The following is a 19,310-nucleotide window of genomic DNA, read 5'->3' on the forward strand; positions in this document are numbered from 1 at the left end:
CTTTATAGTTTTTATGATTCAACCATAAAAAAAAAAAAAAAAAAAAAAAGTGCACATTGTTGATATAAGAAATAACTATGTATAAACTAAGAATGTTGATCTTCTTTCAATGAACCTTTCTAGTAATTACTCCTCATTACACGGAATCAATTTGACTCTTTCATTTTGGACTCGGTTTTGGGTACCTTGTATTTTTTCTTCCATTTTTTTTCCTCGTTGATTTTTAATTTACAAAAACGAAATTGAATTTCTTGTACCAGCAAATAGACTTAATTTTCAAAAACTAAATAATTTTTCAAACACAGTTGGATGATCTAATTATAAAATGAAACAATCAATATCGACCTACTTTTCAAGAAGGTTTTAAAAAAATTGAAAACTAATTGAAGTAATATTGTTTTTGAAATTATATATGTATACTGGTATAAAATAAAAACCTAAAAACAATTTTATTAGAAAATAAAAATCCAAAACCATTATCAAATAATCCCCGTCCTATTAAACAAGTTTTCTTTCTTCTTCTGAAGAGATTTGATCCGTGATCTATGCCTTAACTAATTGAGCAAAACTCTTGTTGGCCTAGAAAATAACTACTTAACCCATTGAACTAAACTCGTATTGGTTCTATTTGACCAATTGAGCTAAACTCATGTTAGCTTTAGAAAGCAACTCTCTGAGCTAAACTCATGTTAGCTTTAGAAAACAACTCTACTTAACTAGTTGAACTAAACTCGTATTGGCCTAGAAACTAACCCGTTCTACTTAACCAGTTGAACTAAATTCGTGTTGGCCTAGAAACAACCCGTTCTACCTGACCAATTGAACTAAACTCGTATTGGCCTAGAAAACAACCCGTTTTACTTGACCAATTGAACTAAACTCATAATGGCCTAGAAAATAACCCGTTTTACCTGACCAATTGAACTAAACTCGTATTGGCCTAGAAAATAACCCGTTTTACCTGACCAATTGAACTAAACTCGTATTGGCCTAGAAAATAACCCGTTTTACCTGACCAATTGAACTAAACTCGTATTGGCCTAGAAAATAACCCGTTTTACCTGACCAATTGAACTAAACTCGTATTGGCCTAGAAAATAACCTGTTTTACCTGACCAATTGAACTAAACTCGTATTGGCCTAGAAAATAACCCGTTTTACCTGACCAATTGAACTAAACTCGTATTGGCCTAGAAAACAACCTGTTTTACCTGTCCAATTAAGCTAAACTCGTGTTGGCCTAGAAAACAAACCGTTCCTAGATAGAACAGGAAAAGGAAGGGGTGCGTAAAGAAGCATCATAAACAAGAGTTCGTAAAGAAGCATCATAAACATTGCAAATTCAGACAAGAAAAAGGCAGAACAATAAACAAGAGTTCAAATTGCTATAATTCACAGGAGTGGTAATTACACAGCCCAACCAAAAAAGATAGCAACAGCAACAACAGCAGCAGCAGCATTGTACAAAGCTACCTCAGTTTCTCAGCCAAAAAAAGCCTCTTCTTTTATCACAATTTACCCACCCTTCTTCATCTTCTACAAGCATTGAGCTTCAGAAACAGAATCCCAACAAATGTACAACACTCCATGACCCTTCTCTATACCCTCACCACCTCTTTATTTACTATGTCCAATAAACGGAATAAATAAATAAATAAATAAACAAACGACAAAAAACAACATGGCCAGCTAGACCTCAGCCATCGTTTAAGCATCCTAAACCTTTACCCGAAACGAAAATTAGGAGTGAAGATTTCGATACGTCTTCACCTTTGATAAGTTTTTCTTTCCAGATAGACCTCTGCCTAAACTCTTTACAAAAAAGTACTGAAGGAAAACAAATATTAGTCATGCTTTCTTACCAAGTTGAAACAAAGACTAGACGAAGCGCTTTGTAACCAGTTAGTTCGATTTTCCAAGTACCACAAGGACTTTCTTTCCGTATGGACTCGTCCTAAGTACAGGCGCATGCAGCTTTATGGCTTCCACGAGTTTAGAATGAAGAGTACCCTGCAGCCGAAAAACATTGATCTAATTGCATTAGAAATCAGTTCGACAATCACCTATAAATGTCAACACTAACGCTACCATAAACCTTCATTTGAAATAGAAAAGTGAAGGAACATTCAGACGCCGTAATCTTAAAGAAAAGTCGACATTTTGCATTCAAATTTCCATAGACCAAAGTGTTATGACCTTCGAGTAGAAAAGGAGGCGTCCAAGACTAACTGCAAAAAAGGACTCTATGCTAAAAGAACAAGACTGAGATCATAATTACGTCATGATTACAACGGCCATGTGGCGCATTTTTTTTGGTCGGAAAGAAACTCAGTTATAGTTGGAGGGCTTTTCTGTAACCTGATCAGCAAAATTCTCAAGATTGTAGTTGGTATGACATAACAACATGGGATGTGTAGTGTTTTTCATGATGTCTGACTTTTGTTCTAACTTTTCAAGATATAAATTTGAAAAAGTTACAGGCACCATTCGACAACAGAAGGTGTTGAAGGTGCCGAAGGTGTTAAAAGCGGTACTACGTTCCTTGCACAAAAAAATTAACATCCTAGACTTTCACACATTCCTCATACATATGAACACAGATACCAAAAAGATTAGGGAAATATTGGCCCTGCTAACCTTTGTACTACCCAATGCAGTTTGAATTGCGTAATTGCCATATGGGTCCTGCATGATTTTATCAAATCGCAGATCATTGATCAATTCGAGCACAATTTTAGAGATATCTCCGCATTCCCTTGCAGATTCAAGGCATTTTTCAACAACATTACTACTATACTTCTGCATGGCCAAGTCACCAAAACTACCCTCTAACTGTTTGACTATAGCTTCCGTATACCATCGACGCTTAAGCCTTAGGATGAATTGCACAACATAGTTCCTGCATATAATATAATTTAGTGAAATATAACTTGTCAGTTCTAATCCATAGTCCCAAGTCAACTCCAATATTCATATTGGAATTGGAGTTGAATATATACATCTCCAGAATGCAGCCAGTGTCAGAAAAATCACGAATTTTGTATATGTTTTGGGGTTCACAATGTCACAATCGCCCTTCTTTGAGACTTATAAAGCGATTGTGCGGCACTTACTCAAGCCCTTGAATAAGTTAACCAACTGAAACGGCTTTAAAAAACAGGGTTAGAAAATGTTCTTAGAGAACGTTTCGGAAAGCATTCTGAGAAAGCCAATTTTATGCACTAGCAAGCAATAAGGAACCAGAAAAGCATTGATAACATAGAGCCTAGATAGGAAATTTTGATAATTTGTCGTATCCCCTATCGTATATTATGAGGCAAATTGTCTATGGTAAACTTGCATATTAAAAGTCATACGCTTACAAAAGTAGAAGGAAATAAGATGAACATACAAAAGAAGACATATAATGAAAAATGAATAAAAAGGTTGGTATGGCCATGCAGCCATGAGCAAGGCATAAGAAGGACCATGACCCACCGGATTGGTAACAAGTTGAAATTTTCCAAGCATCTACAAAGCAGTTTATCTCACATGAATTATTCAGTTATACGAAAGCAAAAAAAGAAAACAAAATGCTCTCGAAGTAGTCAAATACAAATGAGAAAAGACATTAGAAAAGAGACCGATTAAATTTAGAAATTTGGAAATTCTAGAAGGGTCCAACATGATCCTGTGGCTACGTAAAGAATAATTCTTAAAATTCAGAATCGTTTTGGATCAAATGAAGAAAAGGGTTTTGGAATAAAAATTAAGGAAACAAAGATATATCCAACGCATTGTGAGCAACGCATATTAAAGAAAAGGTTAGAGGAAAAAGAAAAGAAAAAAAGAAAGAAAGAGTTAATTACCCATATTGATCTTGGGAAATAACCAACGCATTGTGAGCAATCTCACTGATTAAATTATCTCGGAGTACGCTATTGGAACAAGTGAGGTATTTTTGAAGCACACAGCAACCATGACGATCAGTCGCAAGATCAACACAACTATTTCTTACAGCATCAAACAGTACCTGCAGCGAACGTGATAACCCCAGAATTAATTATTTGTTTCACAGAATTCATGTTACAAAATGAATCTTCCTCAATGTCAAAGACCAGTTTTGGAGGAGGAGGAGGGGGGTTACACACGCCTGATTAAAAGATCAAAGAATCCCAACCATGCAAATCATATCTACTTCCACCAAATTTGGACCCAAAAAAAAAAGTTGATCCATCAATATCAATATGGCTAAAAATGGTATTATATTCAGTAACAACAGTCAAACTGAAAAGACAGCAGGCTCAAGTCTAAAAAGATTGTTAGTGATTGATATAACTCCTTACTTTACCAATTAAACCATATAACTTCCAAACGAACAATATAAGGATCTACGGAAAACATTGACAAAGAAATTATAGAGAGAGAATAAACTGCTTGTCGGGTTGTCACGTTTCACTTTTTAAGGAGGGAGGGAGCACAAGTACTTGAGAGAAAGTAATTTTCTAGCAGATTTAGAAACACAGATGCAAAAACAAAAGTCTATAGTCATTCAAGCATCATTGAAAACTCCGGTGTTTAACTTATCATAACCTCTTAACCTCGCTTTCTTCAATGTTCCACTCACCTGATTCTATAAAACCATATACATGACAATTTTCTCAGCACATTTAAAGATGTGGATATATTAATTGTTGCTGGGAAAAGACTAAGAAAAATTTTGGAGAAACAAAAAATTTGAAAGGAAGTAAAAAGCTGGGACCTGTGCACTCAGATTTTCAATTAAATCCTTTCCTCATATACAGACTTCTTCGAAATTCTTGCTTCTTGTCATTCTACCCTTCGAACTATTTCCTAAAAAAAAAAAACTACTTGCAGTTGCTGACAAAATATCTTAATCCCAAGGGTGCCACCTTGGCTACCAGAAATTATCCATGGCTTCCATACATTCTCCTCTCATAGGTAAACTACGTAAAAGGCCTATCAAATACTTTCGGAGACTTGCTATCACTTGAATGGGGCATAACCAAAGGAACAATTTGAATGAAAAATAGCAAAACTCCCCAGAAAAATGGACTAAAAGGGAAAGAGATCAAATAAAAAAAGGTAAACACCTTTTTGTAGTTCTAAACTACAGATGAAAAGGCAAGCACCTTCTCACTTGAAACGAACAAATTCAAAGAAACAGAGCTAGAAAATATAATCCTGACCTCACTGCTAGGCATTAAATAATCAAGGCAATGTTGTGCCACATGGTTTCCGTTTACGTTTTTCATCAGAGTCACCATACCAGACTTCAAAGACGAGACAATCATGAAAACTTGCTCTTGGGTTTTAAGAGTCTCAATAACCTTCTGAACAGCACGAGTCCTGTGATTGAGAAAAATGAATTTGGAAGAAAAATTAAAAACATTAAAAAAAAATGCAATGAAGTCCATAAATTCTTGTGTTCGACCATTGAGGCATAGAAATATAAAGGAAAAGAGCATACCCATGCATGTCACATGAGACTAGAATAATTTCACCATGGTTCTGTGTAATTCTACGTAGAAATTTCATCCGCTGATCTTCATTGCAAACTTCAAGGAGCTTCTGTACTAGATAGTTTCCAAAAGGATCTACCATAAGGTCAACAACATGATCAATGATTTCATTGAAAATCTTCTCAATATCTTCATCAGTACCCTCCATAAATTTTCGTTGCAAGAAACGGCAACCATGTTGGTCTTTTGCCATTAGAAATATTTTACCTCTGACTTCATCAACAGAGTTAAATCTTTCAGGCACTAACTTGAGATTTGCAGATTCCAAGTACAAAGCAGATGAGCTTAGTTCATTACGAAAAATGCGTTCAGTAGCTGGAGCAAAATTGTTGTGCCGAACATAGCTATTTGAGCGGACAATTCTACTTCGGTCAACATGATTGGCTGATTTATCAGCACCAATAGACATAAACCTCATAGCATCAACTGCGTTCAGTCGAGTATTCCTAGCAAGTATCTTTTTAGGAAAGGAAACTTTCTCCATACCTTGAACTGTGTCCATATAGCGCGTTGAAAATGCAGGATTTAACTGCTTTGAAACACTATGAAATGCACATGCCTCCCAAGATGGTTCACGATTCAACTGCTCGAGATGGCGAGCAATTGGAACCTCATAATATTTCTGCTTACCACTCTGACATGAAATCCTACTTGAATGATTCTCATGTGATTGATTTGGAAGCCAACGTTGCTGAATATAAAGATGCTGCGGGTATGGATACTGCTCATGCATCCTGTACAACTGCTCCTCTTCGGTATAATTCCAACCCATTTGCTGACGATTTATCTGTTGTGGATGTATGTACTGAACATGAGACTGCCCATTATGGATTATTTGCTGCCTTTGAGATGTGATAGGAAACTGCAAATTCTGAGCAGACACATTTGCCACCTCGTAAGTCAATGGCATAGCAGGGGAGGAAGTCTCCAATGGCTGAAGCTGACCAGCCTGCCACTTTTTGTACTGATCAGGTATAAGTCTAGAAGGAGAGTTTTGGTGGCCAAGTCTTATCACATGAGGATCATGAACACCATTAATCAAGTGATTTGAAGAATCCAAAGCACCTAACGCCGATGTATCCATATTGACTAATTGTTTGATCAAGTTATCTGAGTAATGATCCTCCAACCTAATGGCATGACCCTGCAATGACTTCCAAGTATGCCTCTTCGCCTCATCACCGAAGTTCAATTTTTCAAATGCAAGTGCCAAGGACTGGTCTCCTGGCATAGTGTCTTTCCTAGTTAGCATTTGATCCATGGAGGATTGCTGGAGTGTACTCATAGAGATATTTCCATCCATCAAATTCCCATTGCCATGGAAGTTTCTAATGGAAGTCTCTTCATAGGGACCCACAGGTATTGAAAACAACCCCTTTTCTTCAGCATGTGCATTACCAGATGCAACATTTGGAATCTCGTCACCAATAAGCCTTGCAAGGTCCTCAATCTCCAGCTCAGAACCCATATCTTCCATTGTTATAACGAACAAGAACACTCCCTCTTGAAGAATAAATGATACAACGACACAAATATATCAGCCTTCAGCCTGCCAAGCAGCAAAACACACTCATACAGTTTATAGTATCAATGATCAGCTCACAATTCCATCAAATTTCCAGCCTACATTGCAAAAAGAAACAACCAAATCACTGAAATCCCACAACCCAGACAAAGAACAACGAAATCTCAAACAAGAATCATCAATCACAATCCAATAAAAGATCACCAAGCCCAGAAATTTCAGGCGATCACCCACTAATCGACTGTACCCATCAAGACAACAGTAAGAACAGAACATTGAGATAGAATCAAGAACAAATTGCTTAAGTATCAGCCAACTCCAACAGAACATTAACAAGAAAAGAAGAACAAAACGATCAATGCAAGAAAGGGGAAAAACACATGCAAACACACACAAAAAAAAAAAAAAAAAAAAAAAAAAAAAAAAAAAAAAAAAACAAATCGACGTATAAAATTCCCGAAAAGCAGAAAAAACAAAAATCCACATCAGAGAAAGCGCCGAAAAGATGATCGATCATAGACACACAACTTGATCACAAAAAATCAGTGCTGAAGAGCTGGAAACGTAAGAGATCAAAGAAAACTAACCGAGTAGCGGATGAGAAACAGCAAAGAGAGGGGAGGAAGAAGGCCAAAAGTAGGGAAAGTATGAATATAAAGGATGCAATGGAAGAGAAGAAGAAGAAGAAGAAGAAGAAGAAGAAGAGCGGCGGCGTGAAGAAGGAGAGAAGGGATTAAAGGAGGAGAGATTATAGGAAAAACAAGGAGAGATTGGAAAATATCAAAGCAGTATCATGCATGGATTTAGATTGTTACGTTTTCCGCTCTTTTCATTCTTTTTTGTTTCTTTTGGATTGTTCATCAAAATCAAAACTAATTTTTTTTTTTTTTTTTTTTCTCTCTCTTCAATATTTTATCCCTTTTTTTTTTTTAAATGAATATTTGATTAAGTTAGGATTTGTTTATTGTTTTTTTGTATTTTAGATTTTTTTTTTTTTTTTTTTTTTTAAGGATTTGATTTTTCTTTTTTAAAAAAAAAAATATATTTTTTTTTTTAAATAATGGATTATGGTAAAAAAAAAATATTTCCATGTTTTTTTAAAAAATTAAATAACTATTTTTTAATAAAATAATTTTAAAGGCTGTTGTTGTGTTTATTTTTATTTTATGTTAGAACCATTGGTGAGGGTTGGAAGTGGCTATGGCTACCATCGTTGGAATTGGTTGGTTGCTTGCTTGATTGGAAGGACCGTTGTTGTAAGTGGCTATGGCTGCAATTGCTGGAATTGGTTGGTCGCTTGCTTGGTTGGAAGGACCGTCGCTGCAAGTGGCTATGGCTGCAATTGCTGAAATTTGTTGGTCGCTTGCTTGATTGGAAGGACCGTTGTTGTAAGTGGCTATGGCTGCAATTGCTGGAATTGGTTGGTCGCTTGCTTGGTTGGAAGGACCGTCGCTGCAAGTGGCTATGGCTGCAATTGCTGAAATTTGTTGGTCGCTTGCTTGATTGGAAGGACTGTCGCTTTTCTCTTTTAGCTTAACTTGACTGAGCGTGTGGCAATGAGCTCTTTGGATTCCCCGAGCCCTTTGGGTTCAATATTCTAGTTTAGATCGTGTAGCAATGGGGCTTCAAAACTAACTAAACATATTCTTTAGTCGTCTCGTAGTTGTATCTTATAAGGGGATACTTTGTAAAACCTTGCTTATCCTTTTGGTGAGAAAGCTTTCGTCTAACAAAAGTGAGACTCGAACAAGTAACCCATCGTATAAACCATGTCCTACTAGACTTTCTAGCTTTTAACCCCTTCGTTTCTCATATTAGATCCTTTAGATTCAACGTCAACTATGCTACAAACTCGGATCGCTGGTGAAGAACATTATGAAACTGCGCAAAAAGCTAAACAAACCTTACAATGTTACAAAGAACTGCAGGACATTATAGCTATCCTTGGGTTGGACGAATTATCCGAAGAGGATAACTTAACCGTAGCACAAGTACGAAAATACGAGCACATTGAACTTTACAGTGGGAAGCAAAAATCAAAACAACCAACTATAATATGATCAAATATTTGTTTCATAAGATTAGTAATAGGGTTAGATGTTTGTTTTGTAAGTGCACGCGTCAACTTCTCCCTACCAAAAGTTATACTGTGAGCCGTTGTTGTTACTCTCTTACTTGCATATATAATATCTCTTTCAAAATCTATCTTTCAAAAATCTCTCTCTGCCCTCAATTTCTAAAACCTTCTTAAACCAAGCCTAGAGGCTCAAGCATACGTCGCTTGGCCGTAGGCAAGGTAAGAACGAATTGGCTTAGCTCACTAGTCGTAGGAAAGTGAGTGTCACACAATCGCAAGTTCGCTACCATCAAGAGTGCAATTGTGACAAGTAATGATGTAAATTTAGCCAGATGACTGATTTAAAAGAGTAAAGAGTTTGCAAGTCTGTACAATGTTGCTACTAAAAAGAGCCTAAGCTTATCATTCATCGTCATCTCGGTCTCCAATACAACAACGACTCTACAAAAAAGGGAAATCCGTTCATCGTCCGGGGATGAACCATGGATAGAGATGGAGATGAACCATGTTAAATGGCTTAAGCTCCTTAACAAACAAACAAACAAACAAAAGAACAAAATAATAAGACCTAGTTGCACACTTGCAGCCATGGTTAATGGCCTAAGCTCCTTAACAAACAAAAGAACAAGAGAACAAGAGAACAAAATAACAAGTGACTTGAGGAGAAAGACTAGTTGAACACTTGCAGCTAAGCTCCTGACAAACAAAAGAACAATAGAACAAAACAGCAACACTTGAGAGCAGAAAGACAAGCCATGTCCTGTCCTTTTTTGACCAACAACAACAACAAGAAATGCAGGTTACAGCCAATCTTAGTCGATTGCGTCGGTCAGTTCACTTTTCCGAGCATTCCGAGCACTTTCTTCCCGTACATGTTCGTCCTAAGCAACGGGACGTGCGGTCTGATTGCAGCCACAAGATTAGCATGAAGAGAAGAACCCTGTTTAACAAACACAAACATTCATGTAATTCAGCAAATCATTCATCACCGTTTATCAAACAGTTCAAGTTTGATACTCACTTTGCAAATCCCAGAATGAGCCAACACTGCTTGAACTGCGTAGTTTCCATATGGGTTAAGCATAATTTGACTGAATCGTTCGTCGTTTATCAACTCATCGATAATTTTCGTCAGATATTCCTCTCCAATAGAAGCACATTTTTCGACAACATTACTGCTATATTTCTGAATCGACAAGTCCGCAAAATGGCCCTCTAAACGTTTCAAGATACCAGATATCACCCAAGGAATTGCAGTAGGATTACGTGCAAGGTCGAACGCAAATTGCACAACATAGTTCCTACATCGTTCCAATGCAAAATCAAGCGCTCGGTTTCGAAACATTACTATCACAAAATCAAGCGCTAGTTCCAAAGATCAATCGTTACATATTAAAGTTCAGAGACTAAATCATGCATAATCAACGAGTTGAAAAACTAGTTAAAGAACCGAATCACAATGCTGCAAAACAATAGAGAACGGAGAACATGAACATCAAAAAGATCAAAAGTAGATGTCAAATTGCACAACATAGTTCCTGCATCGTTCCAATGCAAAACCAAGCGCTCGGTTTCAAAACATTACTATCACAAAATCAGGTGCTAGTTCTAAAGATCAATCGTTACATATTAAAGTTCGGAGACTAAATCATGCATAGTCAACAAGTTGAAAAACTAGTTAAAGAACCCAATCACAACGCTGCAAAACAACAGGGAACGGAGTCCATGAACATTATCAAGATCAAAAGTAAACTCATATTGCACAACATAGTTCCTGCATCGTTCCAATGCAAAACCAAGCGCTCGGTTTCGAAACATTACTATCACAAAATCAAGTGCTAGTTCTAAAGATCAATCGTTGCATATTAAAGTTCAGAGACTAAATCATGCATAGTCAACGAGTTGAAAAACTGGTTAAAGAACCGAATCACAATGCTGCAAAACAACATAGAACGGAGTCCACGAACAATATAAAGATCAAAAGTAGAATTACCCGTATTGGTCTTGGGAAAGAAATAAAGCATTACATACAACCGCGGTTAGCAATCGATCTCGTTGTCTATGATCAGAACAAGAAAGGCATTTTTGAAGCACACAACAACCATGTCGGTCAGTGGCAACCTCGGCACAACATTTCGTTGCAGCATCGAAAAGGAACTGCAAAAGAATTCATTGCCAGCATTTCATTTCATCACAAAAATGTTTGTGAAAACGAATCCCCAAACGAGACCCCTTACCTCAATATATTCAGACACCAAAAACTGCAAGCAATGCTGTGCTACATGGTTACCATTAATGTTTTTCATGAGAATCACTATTCCAGGCTTCAATAAGGAGACAATCATGGAAAACTGCTCTGGGGTTTTGAGGGTCTCAATAAGCTTCTGAACAGCACGAGTCCTGTAGTTTCGAAACATTAATATTTTAGACACGAAAATGATGGCTGAACGGAGGTAAAGAGACAAACAGTGATAGAGCATACCCGTGCATATTACACGAAATTCGAATGAGTTCACCGGGTCGGTTAACCTGGTAAAGAATTTGAAGACGTTGATCCTCATCACAAACTCCAAGGAGCTTCTGTATTAAATAGTTTCCAAAAGGATCTATCATGAGCTCAGAAACATGTTGAATGATTTCATTGAAAATCATGTCGATATCTTCCTTAGTACCCTCACTGAACATCCGTTGCAAGAAGCGACAACCGTGTTGGTCTTTAGCCATGAGATATATTTTACCTGTGGCTTCATCGAGAGAGTTACATTGTAGAGGCGGTATCTCGGTCTTATGTTTTGCATAACTAGACAACATAGCAGATACCCTTAAGTTCTCATGACAGACGCAATCCGTAGCGGTCGAAGGAAAACCGAACTGCCTAAAATAACAACTTTGACAAAGATATCTGTTTTGGCGCATAAAATATTTTTGTTTCTCGGCATCGACAGATGGAACTTTCATACAATCAACTACATTCAGTCCATGAGTCATAATGGGGATCTTTCTAGGAGAACATTGCTTGAAACTTTTATCCTGGCCGTCTAATGTATCTACATACGGTGTCGAAAAAACATGATTTGATATACCTGAACCCGCGTAATTTGCAGCCCCATTGGAGAATCCATCATGTTTAGACTGCTCAAGATTGTGGGAAACTGGATACTCAAAACAACATTTCTTCTTAGGACTTCTCAGAAACCGCAACTTCCCGAATGTAGCGTTACCAAACGACTCGAATTGATTTGAATACTCCAGTTGCTGATTATGAAGATCATGAAGGTACTGGTGCTGCCCTTGCATCATGCCGGAGTTGACAAGCTCTTCTTTTGTACAATTCGAACCCATTTGGCCATGATTCATTTGTTGTGGATGCATAAAATGCATAGGGGATAGACCACTCGGCAACATTTTCTCGAGATGAGACGATATAGGAAATGGCATCGCAGGCATTTCATGAGTCGATGGCATAACAGGGGAAGGAGTTTCAAATGGCTGAAGGCCATCAGAAACAGGCCTTGGTGGGATTGATATCTGAGGGCTATGAACTTTCATATGAATATCATAATAGCCATTGTTCAAATGATGTGAAGACCTCAAAGAAGGATCAGCTACCATTGGTGCTTCAGAAATGAATGATTGCTTATTCATATAGTTTTCAAATTGATCATTCTTCAACCAAGTTTTCCCCGACCTCTCCGCACCCAAACTTAATTTCTCGACTGCAGATGTCAATGACCGGTGGTCTCTGATCGCCCGGTTACTTTCCCCCGTCCGAAATTGACCTGTTGATTGCTGAAGCTCATTCATCATGACCTTTCCGTTCTCCAAAGACGAGCCCTTACAGGAATCTGCAACCATCGAAGTCATTCTCGGATGAACTGATTCCTCAGTACGTCCATTCTCACGAGCAACTATCGGATTCTCACCATAAAGCCTCTCAAGATCATTTGTCAGTTTACTGTCCATTTTTCTATTTTATACACGAGAGAGCTCTTTAAATGACCTATAATTCCAGAACAGTGGCAAGGCTTAAGAACAAAAACACCAATAAATATCTCACTTCACTCACAAAAGAAACAACACAATGATACAAAGATCGTAAGAACAATGTCTTTTCACTATCTTTAATCACATCAGATTCAAACTCAAATGACATCCTTCCATTATACAAAAACAACCCAACAAGAACTATCGAAGAATCATCATCAAGTCCTTCACAAAAATTCAAAAACAGAACACAAAATCAACCCCGGATCATCGATCGCCACCTAAAGAACCTCATTAAAACTCAACTCAACCACATTATTAGAAATCCAGCTCGAGAATACATGATCAAACGAGGGCAAAATCCAAGAAAATCCCCAAAGAAACCGCAATCATCAGAAAAAGTAGAATCCCCAAAGAAACAATCAATCAAGGGATAAACAAAAAAAAAAAAAAAAAAAAAAGATGGATGATAAAGCTAATAAGAACATTAGATGATGATGATTATGAAACAAAATCAAGAATCGAGACTAACCCAGTTGAGATTATGGAAAGAGAAGCGAGACCCAGATGAGAAAAGGAAGAATGAGAGTGAAAAAGGGAGATTAGAGAAGGAAATAAACAGTGTGTATGAGTGGGAAGAGTGGTGGGAATGAATTGGGAATGTTTGTGTTATGGTACAACAAAAGAAATAAGAAGAAGGGAGAAGAGGAGTGGGAAATGGGTGTAGGTAAGGTGAGAAGGAGAGGCGGCGTGAAGAGGAAGAAGAACTAGAAATAGGGAGAGAGAGGGGGAGAGAGGTTGAAGACGGGAGAGAGATTACAGGAAGGGTGGAGAGAATTGGGAAAATATCAAAACCGAATAAAAATCGAAATCGGAACTACTTTCAAATTTTAAAAACTAAATCAAAAGGGAAAATGAATTGAATCAAAAGGGATTAGCTATTTACAAACATGCATGGATTTGGAGTGTTACGTTTTTCATTCACTCTCTCTCTCTCTATGCTTACTTTTTCCTCTTTTTTTTTTTTTATTTTTTTTTTTTAATTGACTTTCTACTCACCAACTTCCAAATGCTTCTTGGAATCTTCAAATATATTATTTTTATTTTTTTTAATTTAGAAATATTAGAAACGAAATTAAAATTAATAAAAGGAGAAAAGGAAGGGAACGGTTAGGAATATAAAAAATTTAAAAGAAAATTAAAAAAGAAAATAGGAAAAATGTTTTTTTTTTTTTTAAATTAAATTAAAAAAAGGACGCACTTTTCGCAGTTATCGAAACTGATGTTTATTTTGGTTACCTGTGTACCTTTTCTTCTGTATCCTTACTTTTCTAGCCGTTCCATTCCCTCCATTTTTTTATTTATTTTATTTTTTTATTATTATTATATTTTATTTTTTTATATATTATTTATTTATTATTATTATTATTAATTTTTTATTTTACTATTTTATTTGGTAACTGACCTTTTGGAATTTGGAATTTATTTATTTAGTTATTATGTTTCTAGGTTTTATTTTCGTTTTTATTAATTAATTAATTATCACTATTAACATTAATTTAAACAAAAGGTCAAACATCAGTAAAAGTGTCAAAGATAAAAATATTAAATTCTTAAACCTATGATTAGGAATCAAATTCAATATTCGATCCTCTTGGTTTATCTATTTTTGTAGGACAAGCTAGTTGTCATGTATTCCGAGAACATAGACAAAAAGAACAATGGGTATATTAAATTTTTCAACGAGAAACAAGAAAATCGAGAGAACTGAGAAAAAAAACGAGGTAATCTTACATACAAGAGGGTCGATCCTCTTGTTTTATCTACTGATGTTAGGCCGAGCGAGTTGGGAGGAAGACAACGTAGTCAAAAAGAACAATGAACACGTTGAGTTCTTCAACGAGAAATATGAAAATCGAAAGAACAGAGAAAAGAAGCGAGTTGACCTCCCATATGATCAGGTTACTTTCCACTTGTTACCATGGAGCGGACGTTAGGCCATAGTGTGTGGAGCAAAAGATAGAATTGCAATGAACGATACAATTACTAGCGATTTCGACTTCATACAAGTTTGAAGATGCAAGATATCAAACCCGAAAATCCACTGAAGAAGAAATATGTTCTCCTATGAATCTACAAAAATAAAGAAGAAAAATTGGCACTTGTTTGGCCATTCACCATCATAAGCTTCTATTTCTCCCCTACCTCTCATCATTATTACTCTCTTCCTCTCTCAACTACTACTGATTTCATCAATATCCATAGCCTGAATTGTCCATGGGATTCCCAGCAGCAACTGGTTCAGGCTCCTTGATCTCCACCACCACACAATCCGACATTAAGAATGTCTTTGCCACTGAAGCTGCATGCTCTAAGCAGCATCTAACCACCTGATATCACACACCCGACTTCAGATATCACACTAATATGTACGACTCGACACTCAATACTCGAGTTTTGTGTCATATCGAATAACTGATATCACAACGCAACGAAGAATGAGCTCTTGGGGTAAGTTAGTTACCTTAGTTGGATCGATAATTCCAGCGGCCATCAAGTCTTCATACTGCCCAGTTGCAGCATTGTATCCATATCTGTAATTGTCACTGGATAACACCTGATACAGAAACAGTCGTCTTACACTCTAATGCAACCACAATGAGGAACGAAAATTGAATGAGTGATCGTGTTGCAATCATATATACCTTCTCGCTAACAACGCTACCGTTCACACCAGCGTTCTTCGCGATCAGCTTGAGCGGATAGCTTAATGCTCTCTTAACAATGTCCGCACCAACCTGCCATTAAACCAATGGAACTTTAGAACCAAAAGCAACTGTAGAGCACATAGGGTAACAGTAAGTCAGCACCAACTGCAGGTTTTAAAACGCGTCCACTTCTAAGGAATGCTTCATCCCCCTCTCCAACCGAGGTGGGATCTCACATTAAGTCTCTAAACTAAGCGAATTTTCAACTAAACTAAGCGAATTTTCAAGACAGCTTAGCTTAGCTTACCTTCTCTTCCTCATTTTCAAAGGACTCCTTGATAGCGTCCACCTTTGATGCAAGTCTAAGGAGGGTGCAACCACCCCCAACAACAATACCTTCCTCAACAGCTGCCTGCAAAGTAATGATCGTTCACGGTCACGACTGTTTCTACAAAAAAAAATTAGCAGGGGATCTAAGCAGACAGGATATTAAACGGTACCTTCGTGGCATTGAGAGCGTCTTCGACTCTCAGTTTCTTTTCTTTGAGTTCGGTCTCGGTTTGTGCTCCGACCTTCAGGAATTACCCCAAAGTGTCACAAACATGTACAAAAGCACATTTAGTCACACAAGGCGATATACTGCAGAAATTTACCTGTATGACCGCTACACCACCCGAAAGCTTAGCAATTCTCTCGTTAAGTTTTTCTTTCTCATAGTCTTGTTCTGCAGCCTACATGAACATGACCAAATCAATACCCAGTTTTTGCTGCCCAAGCAAGAGTTATGATCACTATTACTATCACTACCTCAATCAGAGTTTTGATCTGTGCAACACGCTTAGAAACTGCATCTTGAGTGCTACCATCACCAACAATGGTTGTGGTGTCTTTTGTAAGCACTACCTTGGATGCAGTTCCAAGCACCTCCTTGCCAACTTTGTCCAAGGAAAGCCCTACCTCCTCTCTGATAACCGTGCCTGGATCACCAAAGTATTATACTCATATCGTTTTAGCAGAATTCGGAAGGAACTGAATGACGGGTCACGAAGCAAAGAAATTGGATTATTCAAATGAGTCGGGGGAATACCTCCAGTAAGAATGGCAATGTCGTCGAGGTACTGGCTCTTGCGCTCACCAAACCCGGGAGCTTTAAGTGCAGCGATCTTCAAAGAACCTCTCAGTTTATTTACAACTAGAGTAGCCAGTGCTTCTTGTTCAATATCCTCTGCCATTATCAAAACAGGGTAGCCACCTCTAATAGCCTCCTCCAGGATGTTAATGAGATCTCTAGCATTAGTGATCTTCTTGTCAACAAGAAGCAGCTGTACGATTCCGAGTACGAAAGGTTAGACGACTAAAATGTATGGCCAAATTTCCAGAGTATGATAAGATGGATCATTGCATATACCTTGCAGTTCTCGTATTCCACAGCCATTTTCTCGCTGTCGGTAACGAAATAGGGAGAGATATAACCCCTGTCGAACTGCATTCCTTCCACAACATAGAGACTGTTATCAGCACTTCTTCCCTCTTCGAGAGTCACCACACCCTTTCGTCCAACCTTGCTCATGGCTTCAGCTATCATGTTACCCACTTCATAGTTATTTCCAGCACTAACTGCAGCAACATCAGCCAGTTCGCTGTCTTCAACCTACAATAACATTACATCTTAACAAGCAGTTCATCCAACCACTAAATAGCAGCAGCACCATTAAACCAAACAATTTTACCTCTTTTGACATTTGTTTCAGCTCAGAGACCAAGGCTTTGGCTGTTTTTTCGATGCCCCTAGTGATAAGAACAGGGTTAGCTCCAGCTGCTACAACCTAAAACATGTTCAGCTCAGTTAGTAAACATTCGGTGAGGACGCATAAACGTCGCGCTACTCTCTATCTGATACCTTGACACCTTCAGCAATAAGACCCTGAGCCAAAACAACTGAAGTGGTAGTTCCATCACCAGCTAAATCGTTGGTCTTTGCAGCAGCTTGTCTGACTAGCTTAGCACCAATGTTCTCAACTGGATCCTCCAATTCAACCTAGTCGACAGAAGCAAATTCGACGAGGTCAAGTTACTATCAGTAGCCAAAGAAGATTCGTATTTGAATTCGGATCCGGGAATGAGATACCTCTTTTGCAACAGTTACACCATCATTAACAATTTTTGGGGAGCCATACTTGCTTTCCAGAACCACATTTCTTCCTTTTGGACCAAGTGTAACTCCCACCAAGTCAGCAAGTTTGTTCACGCCGGTCTGAAACATCGAGACGCCTTGTTACAAGAACTATAATAGCTCCATTGCAAGTAAATTTGAAGACAAACAAGAGCTCACCTGTAATTTCTTAATAGCAGAGCCATCCTGGTTGAAGTGCAGCTCCTTTGCCATTGCAGAGATCTTTGAAGAACGGGTTCTTCTTAGAACTACGCTTTGTCTTCTTGGGAGAGCAAATGAAGAAATGGAAGTGCGAGAAGTCAACTTATCAGAAGATGCCATAAGCTTTTTATCCATTACACGGCTGCTAGGCGCAGCAAGGGTACCGATTGAAGACATGGATGTGTAAGCGGAAGCCATTTACCCTCTTTGCAACTGAAACAGAACGTAATTGGCCTCATTCCTTCGTTCAAGTTGAAACAAATTCATAGCAACAATTGCAAACAGCCAGCAAAACCCAGAAACGAAATGACATAAGCAAATGCATCAACGTAGGAATTGACGATTGACGATTGACAACAATTATCAGACAACGATGCAAACACAAAAACGTCGGATAATCAAGAACACTATAGAAATGAATCAGCAAGCATAAAATGAATCGAGCTACAACAAATCCACACAAGATGAGGGGAAAAAAACCCCAAAATCGAAAACCCATGTAGAAAATCTTGGATTAATCAAAACCCATAAATGAAATGACACAAACAAATTCATCAAGACAGCAAGCACAAACAGAACCCAGCTAGAAATGCAAACATAAGCCATTACTGATTGGAAAGCCCAACAAAGCGAAAAAAAGAGAGAGAAAGAGAGGGAATCATACAAGAAAACGGCGGAGAGTCAGAGGGGTTTTAGGGTTTAGAGGGAGAAGGATTGGTTTGGATAAGAGGGCGAGGGCGGGGCGAGGAGCGAGCGCTGTGAGCGTGGCAAAACTGCGCTAATACACAGTATAAAATGCGGGATTCGATGAACGAAGAGCAGTAGGTTTCTTTATAGCGAATTCCCAAAGGATGGATAGGAAAATAAGAGCAAAACGGAGCCCATGAAGCTTGTAGGCTCCCGAAGCTTCCAGCAATTGTTGGCCGTTGGATTTGGCTTCCCCTCCATGACCAACCCTCTGCGTTTGTCCTGCTTTGGAACCCTCTAGAACCTTTGCTCTTTTCCCATTTTCTATTATTTTTCTATATATTATTGTAATTATTGTTTTCTCATATAATTTATTTATTTTTAATTATTTTAAAATCAAGCAAATAAAAGGAAAATTATTATTTACAAAAAA

The 19,310-nt window shown here is 37.8% G+C and overlaps 3 protein-coding genes across 5 annotated transcripts; all 3 read right to left on the reverse strand.

The window, feature by feature from the left end:
- Positions 1–1,341: 1,341 nt before the first annotated feature.
- Positions 1,342–7,880, reverse strand: LOC111792267 (pumilio homolog 12). Of its 2 annotated transcripts, none has more exons than XM_023673629.2 (6): positions 7,635–7,880; positions 5,471–7,145; positions 5,190–5,349; positions 3,849–4,012; positions 2,638–2,899; positions 1,342–2,010 (listed from the first exon to the last, which is right to left on the reverse strand). In XM_023673629.2, exons 2-6 carry the CDS (start codon positions 6,997–6,999, stop codon positions 1,903–1,905), a joined length of 2,223 nt encoding a protein of 740 aa, XP_023529397.2. In that variant the 5' UTR covers positions 7,000–7,145; positions 7,635–7,880; the 3' UTR covers positions 1,342–1,902. The 2 variants fall into 2 exon arrangements, with proteins under 2 accessions (XP_023529397.2, XP_023529396.2); XM_023673628.2 differs by having other exon boundaries at positions 5,471–7,071; positions 7,635–7,879.
- Positions 7,881–9,498: 1,618 nt separating this feature from the next.
- LOC111792962 (pumilio homolog 12) lies at positions 9,499–14,021 on the reverse strand. Of its 2 annotated transcripts, XM_087122950.1 has the most exons (6): positions 13,641–14,012; positions 11,607–13,124; positions 11,362–11,524; positions 11,118–11,281; positions 10,146–10,425; positions 9,499–10,064 (listed from the first exon to the last, which is right to left on the reverse strand). In XM_087122950.1, exons 2-6 carry the CDS (start codon positions 13,085–13,087, stop codon positions 9,954–9,956), a joined length of 2,199 nt encoding a protein of 732 aa, XP_086979076.1. In that variant the 5' UTR covers positions 13,088–13,124; positions 13,641–14,012; the 3' UTR covers positions 9,499–9,953. The 2 variants fall into 2 exon arrangements, with proteins under 2 accessions (XP_086979076.1, XP_086979077.1); XM_087122951.1 differs by lacking the exons at positions 9,499–10,064; positions 10,146–10,425 and adding an exon at positions 10,433–10,898 and having other exon boundaries at positions 13,641–14,021.
- Positions 14,022–15,031: 1,010 nt separating this feature from the next.
- On the reverse strand, positions 15,032–19,083 carry LOC111792990 (ruBisCO large subunit-binding protein subunit beta, chloroplastic). The gene is made up of 14 exons (XM_023674640.2): positions 18,855–19,083; positions 18,149–18,403; positions 17,945–18,070; positions 17,717–17,854; positions 17,547–17,642; positions 17,225–17,467; positions 16,904–17,138; positions 16,624–16,793; positions 16,470–16,547; positions 16,317–16,388; positions 16,124–16,228; positions 15,814–15,906; positions 15,633–15,725; positions 15,032–15,498 (listed from the first exon to the last, which is right to left on the reverse strand). Exons 2-14 carry the CDS (start codon positions 18,386–18,388, stop codon positions 15,361–15,363), a joined length of 1,827 nt encoding a protein of 608 aa, XP_023530408.1. The 5' UTR covers positions 18,389–18,403; positions 18,855–19,083; the 3' UTR covers positions 15,032–15,360.
- Between the last annotated feature and the right edge of the window lie 227 nt (positions 19,084–19,310).

This window comes from Cucurbita pepo, chromosome 4, assembly GCF_057944985.1.
Source record: "Cucurbita pepo subsp. pepo isolate OVF chromosome 4, ASM5794498v1, whole genome shotgun sequence".
Classification (NCBI taxonomy): domain Eukaryota; kingdom Viridiplantae; phylum Streptophyta; class Magnoliopsida; order Cucurbitales; family Cucurbitaceae; genus Cucurbita; species Cucurbita pepo.

What these genes read in the sequence shown, in the direction of transcription:
- LOC111792962 (XM_087122950.1), bottom strand. Translation starts at nt 13,087, where the DNA reads ATGGACAGTAAACTGACAAATGATCTTGAGAGGCTTTATGGTGAGAAT. An exon ending in TGGTGTCTGAATATATTGAG is followed by an intron (nt 11,282 to 11,361) that starts GTAAGGGGTCTC and finishes ATTCTTTTGCAG; the next exon opens with TTCCTTTTCGATGCTGCAAC. An exon ending in CTTTCCCAAGACCAATACGG is followed by an intron (nt 10,426 to 11,117) that starts GTAATTCTACTT and finishes GGAACGATGTAG; the next exon opens with GAACTATGTTGTGCAATTTG.
- LOC111792267 (XM_023673629.2), bottom strand. Translation starts at nt 6,999, where the DNA reads ATGGAAGATATGGGTTCTGAGCTGGAGATTGAGGACCTTGCAAGGCTT. An exon ending in ATTTAATGCCTAGCAGTGAG is followed by an intron (nt 4,013 to 5,189) that starts GTCAGGATTATA and finishes CGTTCGCTGCAG; the next exon opens with GTACTGTTTGATGCTGTAAG. An exon ending in CTGCATTGGGTAGTACAAAG is followed by an intron (nt 2,011 to 2,637) that starts GTTAGCAGGGCC and finishes TTTCGGCTGCAG; the next exon opens with GGTACTCTTCATTCTAAACT.
- LOC111792990 (XM_023674640.2), bottom strand. Translation starts at nt 18,388, where the DNA reads ATGGCTTCCGCTTACACATCCATGTCTTCAATCGGTACCCTTGCTGCG. An exon ending in TGAAACAAATGTCAAAAGAG is followed by an intron (nt 17,468 to 17,546) that starts GTAAAATTGTTT and finishes ATGTTATTGTAG; the next exon opens with GTTGAAGACAGCGAACTGGC. An exon ending in GTGGTGTAGCGGTCATACAG is followed by an intron (nt 16,389 to 16,469) that starts GTAAATTTCTGC and finishes TAATTCCTGAAG; the next exon opens with GTCGGAGCACAAACCGAGAC.